The sequence below is a fragment of the Falco peregrinus genome, chromosome 9 (assembly GCF_023634155.1).
Source record: "Falco peregrinus isolate bFalPer1 chromosome 9, bFalPer1.pri, whole genome shotgun sequence".
Lineage (NCBI taxonomy): Eukaryota > Metazoa > Chordata > Aves > Falconiformes > Falconidae > Falco > Falco peregrinus.
In genome coordinates, this window is record NC_073729.1 from 12,654,121 (window position 1) to 12,668,122 (window position 14,002).

The following is a 14,002-nucleotide window of genomic DNA, read 5'->3' on the forward strand; positions in this document are numbered from 1 at the left end:
TCATCAGGGAATTGAAGAAGCTCAGAAAACACAAGAAGGTACAAACAAGCTTTTTCAAAGTATGAAAGGTGGATACTATTTGACAAAATTCAAGCGAACACGTAACTGAGGAGTGCGGCTATCACCACGAGGACACCCTGCTTCCAGGTTTCTTCTTCCCTTGATCAAGTATCACCAGTTGATTAAGAGACCTGCTGTACCCACCTCATACTTCTGTTAATTAGTAAAGCAGTGTACCTCAGCTGTAATGCTTCTGCAACGCAGTCAGCGCAGCTAAGGCTTGTCTAATGAAAAAAATTTTAAAAAGCATAGATGTTCTCTGCTTTTTTCCACAAAGTTCTGTGCAGAAAGCAATACTGCCTACTGTAACTATCCCGTACGTGCACAGCAGCCGTATGCCACAATGCCTCACAGACCTCACATTGCAACAGTGAAATTTAGCTCAACTAAAAGTTTTCCTTCTGTATTTAACATTCCTCTGAAATACATGTTCAGCCTCAAATGACAGTGCTGTTCCTGTTAGCAAGGCTTTTCTTCCCCCCTCCACACACAAAAGAAAGCTAACTACAAAATTCTCATTTCAAAATGCACCGTTTTGTCAAAAGGATCTTTGTTGCTATAATCAGCATACTGGCAGAATGAGAACTACAAGAAAGAGAACACATACTGTTAAAAAGAAAGTTACTCTAAAAACAGGAAGAGTGCAATGCCTTAAAATAGGGAGAGGTACATCCCTAAACACACAAGCTTGGAGCACAGCCTGACATTCCTACACATTTAGGTCGGGATTTTCATGAGAATTAAGCACAGTTAATTCTGTTCCACCCAGGAGCTGGTAAGCTAACGCTGCCTCTAGACGTGCTGCTCAGCCTCCCGTCCCCTTTAACCATCGCACTCAATCCGACAGATGCTTTTTGAAAAATTGCCTCCAAAATAACATTTGTTTTGAAACAACTGCTATAAATTGAAGCAGACAAGAAAAGCAGCACACAGAAATTCTAGTATTCCTTATCAGTTGCGTCAACTTCTGTAAGCCGAGTTGAAAGCTCGCTCTTCCCCACACCCTGCCTTTGTCTCTGGCACCTTGTTATGCAGGAGCCGGTTCTCACCTCCCAGTTGCTCTAAGTAGCTGTTTGAAAGATAGGAGGGAGGAAACATGCAAACACAAAACCAAACCCTGAAACAAAGAAAAATCACAGGTACCAGCAGAGACACCAGGTGACAGGCAGCTTCCCGAGCAATTTTTTTAATGTAACTTTATTCCAGCTGATGGATTCTCTCCCAATTACAAAGCGTCCTCAAACCCACAGAGCCACACACCACCGCAACGACCAGAATTCGAGCATTTAGCCAAACCTATCTACAAAAAAACAGTTCACGAGCACAACTGATGCCTCGCCCTGAGCAAGCAGTAAAATTCGCGCTACAACCGAAGCCCCCAGCAATAAGCACATTAAAATGAAAACTCTACCTAATTCCTGTTTTACATGATTATAAACATCATCTCACCGTGCGCTACCATAAATGGTTGGCGGCAGCAGATAAAGCAGTCACCGCTGTTATATCGCTATCAGTTTTCTCCCGGTAAGCCCATGTTAACACTCTGCTCTATTTATTTGCGATCTCACCACGCCACTTCGTAATACAGTCTTGACCTATTTTCCAGGTGCTTAATTAATCTCTTTGCTGGCTGCCACGCTTATTAGACAGTTATTGCGTGAATGTTAAAGTTAGCTGATAAAAACCTTTAGCAAATTTACTCTGTTATGGAATTATTGTTAAGTCCTCACAGCCCAGCCAAGCTTTTCTACTTTGTGTGAAATCAACCGGAGCATAAAGTTTTTTTCCAAATGATGTAATGGGAGGTAATACTGGAGGGGGGGGGGCATAACAATCAAAATATACACTGTTAGCAACAACTGCAGGTTTTACTTAATGTAATTGTCTCTCATGTTAATAACACTTTCTCTAACAGTTTAAAGATACTAAAGTAAGTGAAATAAACAAGGTTATATATAAGCAGGAAGATGCAAAACCAGAGCGCCACATACTCTGTGGGAAGGCAAGCCAGGCAGCCTCCGAACAACTTACCGAGCTAACAAAAAAGGAAACCATCGCAGTTCTTGGCACTGACGTTTTAAGTCAGACGCAACAGTTAGCTACAAAAGTACAGCCTCAAAAGAAAGATATTTATATAGAGTAACTACATCGCATTGACGATTGAAGGCTTACCGTAAATAAAAATAATTTCAAAAAATACATAAATCGCCGTTTCCTACAGCGTTGAAGGCACGCAAAAGCATCCGCCAGGTTTATGGCCGATAGCAAGCTGAACCGAGCAGCAGAACAAGCCCGCACCGTCCCTGCCGCACCGCGGACGCGGAGCCAACGGCGGTAACCCCGGCTCGCCTCCCGCAGCGCCGGTTCTGGGAGCTGCCCAAAGCCCAGCGCGCCGGCCTCCTCCCGCTCCGCTACAGCCACACCGGCCCCTTGCACCGCTCGCTGCCCCGCGGGCCTCTTCCCGGGCCGGGTCCCGCCGGGAGCAGGAACGGGAGGAGCCGCCGCCGCGCCCGGGCGCCACCAGCGGGACCCCCCGCGCGGCGCGGGGGAGGCGGCCGCCGCCCGGCGGCCCGGGCGCACCGTGCAGGGGGGAGGCGGCGGCGCGCCCGGGAGGGGAGTACCCGCGGCCGGTAACGGGCGAGGCGGGCGGCCACGCCTCCCCCGCCGGGCGGCGGCGGCCTCGCCCGGCAACCGGGGCCCCGCCGGCAGGCTGCGGCCGGGCGCTCCCCCGCGCCGGGGAAGGGCAAACTTCGGGGAGGCGGCGGGGCGGACGCTGCCGAGAGCGGCGAAAAGGGGAAGCGGGGCGCCGCCGGGCTCCGGCAAGGGCAGCGGCGCGCCCCACGCCGCCGGGGCCGGGCGCCGAGTCCGCCCCGGCCCCGAGCCCCGGAGCCCCCCGCGGGAAGAAGGCGAACGCCGGCGGCGCGGGCAGCGCCCCTCTGCACCCAGCTGGGACGGCCCCGCTCCTCTCCCTGCCGCTCACCTTCACGGATCGGGCCGCACTGGCGTCCGAGCTGGAGCTGCGGCCGCCGCCCTGGGCATGTCCGGGAGCTCCCCGGGGAAGCGCCGTTCCGGCCGGGCTCAGCCCTTCACCCCCACCGCTCCTGCCGCCGCCGCCTCGGCCGCTGCCATCTTGTCGTGGCGGCTAGGAGGAAAGCGCCCCAGCTCAGCCCGCTCGGCAGCCCGGGCCTCCGCCTCATCTTCCCGGGGAGGGACCCAGCCCGCCCCCGGCCGCCGCCTCCTCCGCCTCCGCCTCCTCCCGCCTCCGCCGCTGCCCTGCCCGCGGCGGCCTAGCGGCGCCCACCGCCGCCCACCGCCCCGGAGCGGCGGAACGAGGCCCCGCCAAAGCTCTGCGGAGGGGGCTCGCGGGCCGCGCCGCACCGAGGCCCCGCTCCGGTATGCCCCGGCCCTGCGCCCGGCCTGCGGGGCCCAGCCTGCGGGGCCCTCCCGCCGCCCGGCCCGGCCCGGCCCGGCGTCTCAGCGGCAGCGCCCCCGCCCGGCCCCGCCGCCCGCCGCAGCCGGGAGCCGCCCGCGCTGCCGCCCGCCGCTGCCCTCTCCCGAGCGCGGCCGGCCCCGGCCCGCCGAGGGCACAAGCACAGCTCCCCGCCGGCCGCGGCTCCCCGCGCTCGGGCGACGCTGGGTGCCGGGGCTGTGCTTAGCGCCTGGCGCTTCTCCGGCCCGGCCGGGCGGGTGCGAGGCCGTCGCCTCCCCGAGCGCGGACAACCGGAGCCGCCCCTACGGCGAACTCAGCTCTGCCTGCCCGGCCTGCCGCTGCCCGGGGAAGGCAGCCTCACCCTTCCCGAGGGCTCCCCGAGGAGCACCTGCAAACCGACAGCCTCCCAGTGACAGAACCTGGTCACCCAACACCAAACGACAAGCTCTTCCCCGTCTCCCTAGCTGCCAGCTCGCGTCACATTAACGGATACATAGCAGGCACGGAGGGGAAACGGGTGTTGGAGGAAAGACTTGACCCTCAGGGCCTGCAGCTGAGAAGATGACAACATGAGAAGGAACACATGGACCCCACGTTTGTTTAAACCACTGCTCCTGCTTGATGAGCTGAGGAGACTCCCCTACCCAGCCCTGAAAAATAACTGCAAAGCACCAACCTCCTAGATGTGGTGTGCCATCTTGCCCCGGCAAACGGTCCCTGCCACCATCAAACACACACCCTGCTCCCGAAGTAAAAGGACGGAGCAAACGTCACGACCATTTTGCATCCCACATTACAGTTCAGTGGTTTGCCTTGCTCAACTCTTGACAAAATAACAGCATCCACCCTCGGTAACAACGTGCCCCTAATACTATACATCACTTAAATATTAGTGGTTGGTTGTAGGACTGGTCAACTTCTGCAAATGGCATTCTTCACCCTAAATAGTATTCAGCTGATGTGGGGCAAAAAAGGAATTACTGTTTGCCTATAAAGTAGTTAGCCCCAAGATAAATGCTTGGCTACAGCCACAACTGGACATCACATGCTTCTCCACCTCTTACCAAAAATAACCAAGAATTTATTTACTTCCACAACTACATGTACTCTCCTATTTTCCTCTTGCTACTTGTCCCAGTGTTTTCAATGTGCCTCTGCTCGATTTTAACCTTTCTTTAGGTCTAATTCTTGTAATAAGGATAGTCAGGATGCAAAGTCAGAGTTTGAATTCCTTAATTGCAGAAGACAATGTTATTGTACGGAAGTACTAAAACCTAACATCGGAGTTACTACTGTAACACCACCAATACTCAGCCTTGTAAGTAATGAAACGTATAATTTAGGGGTGGGGAAAAATAGGTGGATGTCAATGTTAGTAAATTACATCTGTTAAGAGCCTCTCATCACATCTTTTGCTTACTAATTTTATAAATATTAATCAAGCTTCTTTTCACACATCTCCTAAAAAATAACATCCTACAGAATTATTCAGATACATACTTCATTAATATATAATCTATTTTAGAAGACTTTAAATGTTGATAAACAACCTTGTTGATTACTTAACTATACATAATCTCAAAAGACTTGACAACATAAAACATTAAGTATATGCTGATTCAATCTGTAAGCATATTTCATCTGCAGACATAAACTGGCATAAATTTGTCACCCCAAATTAAACACTTGTGATCAACTGGAAAAAAAAAAAAGTCTTCCTTCTCAGCTACTAACTACTCTGGACGTATTTTTTACAGCAGATTTTAAGGAACTATTTCTAGCAATCCTTCTATTTTTCACCATGCAACTTCTTATAGTTTGATAACCAAAACAATCCAAATATGGTTGTAAACTCAAATGATACTAATCCTCTAAAAATAGACAAAATTATGAATCCAATGCTCCACTGATACATTTGCACAATTTTCACAAATCAAATTTAATTTAGGTTTAGAAAAGAAGGGGGTGATTTTGGGGTGATTAACCTCTCATTATACTGGTGTCTCTGGATTTTTTAGTTGCTCACGTTTGCTAAAAAAGAGCCTCCCAAAACATCTCACCACTGTCGGTTTTGTCCTCATGTTCCAGTTTTTGCTAATTAGAACAAGCTAGACTTCCACTCAGCCTGCAATGGGAGTATCATCAGCGTGTAATCAAACTCTCAAATCTCTTCGAAACTCCTTCAGTTGCTTTTGTGGAATGTAGCATCTCCAAAGATCCATTATTTGTCCTTACTTGGGAGCTGTTTCAGCTAAAGGGTTCCTTGTGTTCAGTGCAAATTTCATCCTACTAAGGACGGAAGGGCCTAAATGGCACGCAAGGGCCAACGAGTGCCTTCGTAAGCTGAAGCACTGAACCTCCTCTGTCACTCAACTACTTGTAAAGCTTACTTTGGCAACAGAAGGGTGTTTTAACTACCCACAACACATGGTAAGACATCATTAGATGCACCAGCAAGTTTTAAACACTCAGATGAACATTTCTATTAAGAGATTAAATACAACTGGTTCTGAGAAGCCCTCACATAATTTTTTTTTTGTCTTCTGAAAAAAAGTAAATACTTCCTTGTCCTGATTTTCGCTTGGCAGGTACATTTGTGCTGGCAGGCGACTGAGGGGTTAATACAAAAACTCCTGTTACACCTGTAAGTAGTGTGGACTACTGATACCATTTGGAGGGGAGTGTTTTGTTTCAAAGTACTTAAGTAACTAAGTGGAAGGAGGCCCATGTCATTTAGATTCATTTATAAACTTCAGCTTTGAAACACACACCTCCATAGGCTCTTTGTTCCTCCTTGTTTCTATACCTTTGCAGAGGATAAGCAGTAGTTAGGTGTGAGTGCTCAAGAGTGGAAAGAAGAAACAGAAGTTACAAAAGAATGATGTAATCTATTATGCAGTAAAAAGACATGATCTGAAGACAAACACAGGCTAGAAGTTTTTGGCAGCACACCTACCAATGACATTTTGTGCTATTTTTGTTATCAAAATCCCAAGCCTAGACACGGACAGAAAACATTTTGGCTAGAGCCATTTGTTTTACTCATCAAACTGAAATGAGCTATATCATCAAAACACCGTTTACAGCCAGTATAAGTTGTTTAGATCGGCTTATGAGTTGTTTAGATCAGCTGGACTCTCAATTCCTGAACGAACTTGAGTCCTGAACGAGGCTGTGCTATTAGAGCTGCTCAAAGGAGCAAAGCCACAAAGATAAGGACAGGAGAAGGCAAGACCATAGGGCTGTAATTCCATCTACCGGGCCCTTCGCTCAGTCACTAATAACATAGGATGCCACTGCCTGAAACAGCAAGCCACGCTAAAAGTTCATCGCTGCAGAAAGGGAGAGAACTGGTCTCTTCCAGTTTTCTTGATCTGCACTCTACAAATCCAGTTAAATTCTCCCAGTGATAACTCCACTGCTGGCACGGAACTTCCCATTTAGCATATTCAACCCACCCAGCTAAAAAAGGGTTTTCTTGGGTGAGTTGCATCAGCTCAGGAAAACACTCAATGAATGTCAGAACTAATGCAAAGAGGAAGGCAAGATTTCTTCCTTGTCAGCTGGTAGGTATTGCTGCACAGACTTCAGCTGCATTTTCTGGGTAGCAATTATGAAACCCAAAGAACCCAGAAGCATGCTGGTTGGCAACGCGTTGTTGTGACCGCTGAAGGTATCCAGGCTGTAGTTGCCTAACCTGAAGAGTATAAACAGCAAGTACAAATCAATGCAAGGAGGGTAGAATAGGGGAAGGTTCCACTTCAGCTTTTCTTTCTTTTTTTAAACTTTCAGGCCACAGTCTTTAGTCTTTCCCACAGTATTTAGCACTATCTGCTAAGCAGGGAATTAATTTTTGGTAGGGTTCAAATTATAGTATTACTTTACTGTTTTTCACATTGGCTGAAATATTTTATGCTTACAATATTTATCCTCCCAAAACAAGAGATAAGACTGGAACAAGTTAACTATTTTTTTATCCTCACAATTCCTTATCTAAAGTGGTTTTTTTAACAAATGTGTCACTGAAGTATGACTTGTGTTATGAGAAACAAGCATTCAATGTGAAACATTTGGATTAAAACTTTCACGATCCAGATTCCTACTGAAACCTATAAAGGGATCAGAGTTAAACTGATAAAACCCATGTTTTTAAAACATAAAAAAATAAATTTACACTTTCCACTGATTACCATCATATTCAGATAAACATAGTTCAAAGTTCCCCAGATCCCCTCCCCATAGATTTGTTTGCTAGGCATATCCAAAATCCAACCTTCTGTTGCTGGGCGTAAATGGAAAATTACTTTCAAATTTAAAGCAAACATACACTTTGCTCTTTTTGCAACAACAGGAAGGTTGGTTGAGAAGCACTGTATTTCTTCAATTAAAAAACTTTAAATTAAATTCCTCTATGCATTTTACATTAAGTCATTTGTAAAAATAAGCACTGATACTCAAACTCAAATTTCAGCTCTTATTTCCACTTTATTTTTTTCCATCAAAATACTACTTTCTTTATTAAACCAGCTTTAATACATGACTTAAAAAAACCCAAAAAAAGCCGAGGTGGGGGGAGACATTTTGTTTATTGCTTGCTGTTTAACTTGCAAGTTAAACAGCCTGGCTGTTAAACAGCTGTAGATTTAAAAGCTACAAAGGACAGAAGACACCTTCTGTGGGGGTCACGGTGGTTTCTGGGGCTTTGTGCAAGGGTTATGCTCATGCTGATGTTCATTTCATGAAGACATCATCGTTCCTTGTGGGTCTGCTAAGGTACGCATGAGGAGCGATCCACTTCTGTGATTCTTCCAAAGAGGAAAACCAGACTGAAAACATTTTGCTGCTTGCCTGTCTTTCCGCTTGTTTCATCCTTAGCCCTCAAAACCCAGTTCTAAGGAACTTCAGACACCATCCTGACATTGCTATTTCAAATTCTACCAAGTGTTAATGGTAACTCTTGGGAAATTAACTTGTGTACAAAAAAGATAATAACAGGGTGACTAAAATGGCAAGTCTTAGGAAATGTAGAAGGAATCTTAAAAGTCTTTTTGGTTATCATGTAGATAAAAGCTGGCTGACTTGAGATGAACTGCCTGTCTTTGCTTTGTAACAGATGCTTTCCTTAAGAAAAACAATGAGTAACTGATTTTGCGCAAGGACTTACAGCTTTCAAAAATCCTGGAAGTGTTCACTGAAGAAAAAAACACCATTGAAGAATTCTTAGGTTATGTTTTTTTATTGAAAAATTAAAACAAACTGCAGGAAACCTCTGATGTTTCCTCTGATGCAACCCAATAGAAGTGGGTGGATTTGAAGAGTTGGTGCCGAGAACCTGCCATTCATACAAGATGAATACTAGCATCCACTGACGGTTGGACCACATCTTCTGGTTTATTTCACCCAAAAATAATGAAGTTTGCTTATTCCACAGTTTCTCTGCAATGCAACCAAAGCACAGTAAATTAGGATTCCCAAGAGGATCTCTTCAGGAATGCACCCCTCATCCAAACTGAAACACTAATCCCCTTATATTTCACATCACAGAAAGGCAGTATGACTACAGTATGGAAGAGGGACATTTACGTATCAAGCAGCAGAAAAAACACAGAAGTGGAAAAATATCAAAGCTTTATCTTGAAATTATATAAATAACTACTGCTTCAATTTAAGATTCACAGAAATTATTTTTTTTTTTTCCAATAACTGTTTGTTTTGGTTTTAACCTCATTGTTCTTTTCAGTGCCACAGTTGTTGAAACAACCAACTGGGACAACTATATTTTAAAAAAATGGCACCATACCAATTGTCAGATTATTTTGTTCAGGGATACTGCGAAGTGCTTATTTCTCTGCTTCTGCTCATAGTACATCAATAGGTGTGGATTTGACAGATGCTTCATCACTGTGTCTTAAACTATGCTAAGTTCTTGTTCATATTTACAGAGGACCATAAAGAGTTAGCATAATGCAATATTCTACAGGGTAGTTTAAATGTCTTTACTGGATCATGTAAAAGATAATGTATCATGGTATTGTATTTTTCAGACTATATTTTCATTTTCAGTATGTTTTTCCTCTTTGTAAAAGCCACAGAAGTAGATCATCCCCCATGCATACACCATAGGAGATCCACAAGGAAAGGTTTTATCTTTATGAAATGCGTCATGATAATGTACATTTGTAGTTGGACACTGTAAATTTTCTTGCAAGAGTCTTTCTAAGTAGCTATTTTCATGTAGTTATTAGCCGTTGTGGTGTCTGAGTGTCCTTCACATAGGTATACGTAATATTCACATTTTTCTTCTCTCCAGCAGAAAAATAATTGAGTGATTGTTGGGAATAACAAATGTTAAATGTGTGTAAAAGTCCAGTATGTTTCTATTTTTGAGGCACTTAGTAAAGACCAATGTAATAATACTACACAACAAAACCATGAGAACCTGATCTAATCTGAGAAATATAACATACAATCAATTAAAAGTAAGAATTCTAACACACAATCACACTGACATATTAAAAAAAAAAGAAAATGCATCTTTAAAGTTGCTGGCACTAAAAGCTACACTTAATTTTGGAGCCAAGTACTAAAAATAATCCATTACCAAATTAATTATATAAAAAAATGAAAAAAAAACATTTTTATTTTAAAAGTTAAAAATACATTGAAACACTTCTTCCTTTTTCTGTGGAAGAGAAAAATTACTTTTTAAAATAAAAAACTTATTTCAAACTAAAATTCCAATGATACAGTTCGAATTTGTAAAATGTTTAATACCTTAAGTACTTTTTACTGGGGTTTTTGGTTGGTTTTTTTTTACTGGTTTTTACTGGTTTTTTTAAAATAAACATCATTTCTGCACCCTACATTTGAGAATATTCATAGGGTACCATCCACTAATATTACCCACCATTTCATTTTTATGGTTGAGTGATCGCTTCTTTTTTTAGTGACTGATACATTGCAAGATCAAGGGTTGCAGACAGATGAACACCACAAATGTTCCAGCTGACCTCACTTTCCAAAATGCATCATTCCTACAAATACACGTCACCAAACATAAGTGGGCAGTCAAATCACAGAATTAAAACATAATCCTGCATTACTCAAGTGAGTAGTTGCTTATTAGCATGTCTACTGACCCCAGGAAAACTATTTACTTGAATAGAAAGATCTCTGTGGTTGTGCTTTTGGGACATACTCCAAAGCCTTTTAAAGTAAATAATCTGACTAACCAACTCCAGTTTAGGCTAATATTTTATCACAGCAACGAGAAGTTGTTTTATCTTAATGGAGAATATATCACTCTCCCCCACAAACCACAGCAGACAGGAGTGCAGCCTAGTTTTGCTCTGGCAGGCACTGAATCACATCCAAGCCTATTTTAGAATTCAATGGAAGAACACCTCGTTACCTGGGTCCCTCCAACCTCACCACGAACGCACCCAAGGCCTGGGACCGAGCCAAGCCTTTGCTATCGGCAGCTGGAGTCTGACCACGTTAAAAACAGAAACCAAACAAAAAATAAAAACCCTTTTGTTACACTGGTGTAAGGTACAAATCTGCCCGTGGCACAAACCCTTCCTGGGAAGCAGTTTTACCCGAGTCAATTTGCAGATGGCTTGCAAATGTTCACCTACACCCTCCCTAAACAGTTTAATACAGCAGGAACTTATCCATATCTTTTCCTACTTTTTAAAAGCAGGTATCTTAAAGTCTTCCTTATTTTCCCTCCATGAGACATCATTAATGAAATGTCAGTTAAAAATATGTTCTAAAGATTTAAATTACCACATTAGAGACTCTTCTCCTAGAAAGAACAACAGAAAAGGCATGTTTTAATTAGATGAGTTCTGAAACCAGATCAAACCATTGCAAGGAAAAATCCATTTCCTTTTTTAGCAAAGAACATATTTTCCTATAAATGTGTTTATTCTGAGATACGCATGTTCTAATGACATTTTTCCAAATGTTAAAAAACTTGTGCTTATTTTTTTCTTATTTTTCTGTTCCAAACCAGTAACAGTAGAAATCTCTTCCAAAGGAAAACGTGATGTTCAGCAGTAGTTTAATGAATTGTTTTGACCCAGTGAAATACACCATGTCCACTCCTAGTAATGAGACACTTGGCAGAAAGTATCACATCACAAGAACAATAGCAGCAGACCGCCGTTATGGTCCACAAAATACTGTAACCTCTGAGCAATCTCTCTTCAAACAATGGGGGGGAAGGTAAGGTAACATTTCTACTTAGCTAACTGCATGTGCAGCAGTGGCAGTGCCTCAGCCTGTAACGTTTAAAAATTATAAGAATTTTCATCATAGGAAAAAGTTTATAAATATTTTCATTTGCCTTTTTTTTAAACATATTGTTGTTAGCAAGACTTAAAGTTCACCTTGTTTTCTGACTTAGATTACAAAGACTTTTGAGTAAACAGCAAATGTTTTAGTGTAAAATACACTAAAATATCATCAATAGCATCAGTTTTTTGAAGAGGACACGTCTATCCATGTAACGTTTTAATTAGATTTAGCAGGAAGGCAGACAGGATATCAGTTGGTTTTTTCTGGCTTTATCATCCTTTGATATAATTACCACTCTGTTATTGGAACAGAAAGCACAACCCCTACACATATATGATCTCATGTTTAAAAAAAGATGAAAGAGCAGAAGTGGAAAAGAAAATGGCAACTCTGTATCTATAAATAAAGATATGGTCATAGACATCATGTCATCCTCAACACTGAAATGAGCAGCAATGAGATACAACAGGTGAGAAAATGAAGGGACAGAGACTGCAAAGCATCAAACGTTATTGCTGTCCCAGGAAGACTGAGCCTTGCTAGATCATGATGGGATTTTACTGAATGTATATGTGCAGAAGTTTTAATGTTATCTTCAAAGCTTTGCAACAACCTTGCTGTAGCTTTTCTTGGAGGGATTGCATGTAATGGAAGAATTGTCATCAGGACACAGAGGCACAAGACAAGGCCCACAGCATCAGTCTTGGATGCTATTTAAAATAGACTTAGAGATCCTTCTACAAATATGTTATTTTCACCAACATTGCACTTGTAACTTCAAAAACACAGTTTCTACAGTTCTAACGTGTATACCAAAAACTCAAGACCATTCTCAGATCATGTTTTTTTTTAAATACAAACTGCATCTGTCAGAGTAAGATAATGAACTGGCCTATGTCACATAAATAGTATATCTGCCAGGGATTAAAGCACTTCCATTCATACATGTTGTGCCATATTTTCCAAAGAAAAAGATGTACAGCTATTCTAGACAAATACAATTTAATAACTGTAAATTAATTTCTCCTTTTCCTACTTCAATGACAAAAAGCACCTTTGTAGACTTAATTATTTTTCTACATGCATTTTATGAAAAAACTAAAAAATATAAATCTGAGAGTAGCCTAGTCTTTTAATTAATAATATGCTTTGTTACTCAGTTGAATTTATTATTCAATTTTATAAATGTTAAACACTGTAATCTACAGTTCTTCTGGATAATACCTCAAAATGTGTTAAAAGTGCACCCTATGAGGAAATATATCACCTATCACTCACGATTCACAAAAATACCTAAAAGCAGCTCAAGGTCATAGCTAAAAGGGAAAGTGTTAGGGTACAACCAAAATACCCCAACATTAAGGCATCAAAAAGAGCAGAAAAAAGCCCTTCTTAATCAACAAGCATGCGTTTTTCAATGAACCTGTCTACAATGTAAAAGCAACACCATTTAGTTCATTGAATGTGTTTTAAGGTATTCATTTTTGAGCCATAAGTACTTAGTGTATGTAACCGTGTACAGCCAGTTTTATATCTGGTTTTATTCACTCATCATTTATACTTCAGCAGAAATTACAAAGCAGGGAAAGGACACACGCAAATCTTGGGAAGCAGTACCCCAGACTGTGGAAGTAAGAGTCATTACTTGGAGAGAAATCCTGAGGGTTTCCACATGACAGAGGTCCCAGGCGGACAGAAGGTCAGTGTTCAGCACAGTCTCCATGGCAACAGTGGTGGGCATCGCACACAGGGTACCACATCCAAAACACGCAAAAAAGCAGTCTTGTCGTTAGTTTTGTTCTCCTCCCTATACCTCGTAGAGTTTCCTTTTATACCGAGTTCTCCTCTTTGTAGTTGTTAATCACGCAATATGATTATTATCACCACCAGCGCTATTACCCATTAATGACAGGAACAGGCCAGAGGCGATTAGCAGCATCAGGGCTGGGCATAAACTTTCTAACAATCTGACTGTAGAAAGGAAGCTAATGGACAGTTATGCAAAACACAAGCAACACTGGCTAAAAGAATTCCTGGGGCAAATCCATTATGGTCAGTAAAATTATTTCTAGGATGAATGCGGCTCCGGATGTTTATTGATTACTGAAGAAAATTTGCAGACTGAATATTTTATTCATCAGGTTTCTTACATATACAGCTATTAAGGTCAATGCTGGAATAATAGTAAAAGTTCCATTTTCAATCAAATAT

At 42.8% G+C, this 14,002-nt stretch overlaps 1 protein-coding gene across 4 annotated transcripts in view; it reads right to left on the reverse strand.

Moving 5' to 3' along the window:
* HIPK3 (homeodomain interacting protein kinase 3) overlaps positions 1-14,002 on the reverse strand; it is a 113,742-nt gene that overhangs the window by 74,315 nt on the left and 25,425 nt on the right. The window contains exon 1 of one of the 4 annotated variants that reach the window (XM_055813537.1): positions 3,041-3,258. The exons of 1 other annotated variant lie outside the window; for it this stretch is intronic. Coding sequence is in view for 1 of the 3 variants with exons in the window: in XM_027778425.2 (XP_027634226.1) it covers positions 1,510-1,522 (13 nt within the window). In the remaining 2 variants the exon portion in view is untranslated. Of the gene's footprint in view, positions 1-1,509; positions 1,737-2,232; positions 2,478-3,040; positions 3,259-14,002 lie in introns of those variants that run through there. 2 more of the 4 variants (XM_005231473.4, XM_027778425.2) reach the window with 2 other exon arrangements.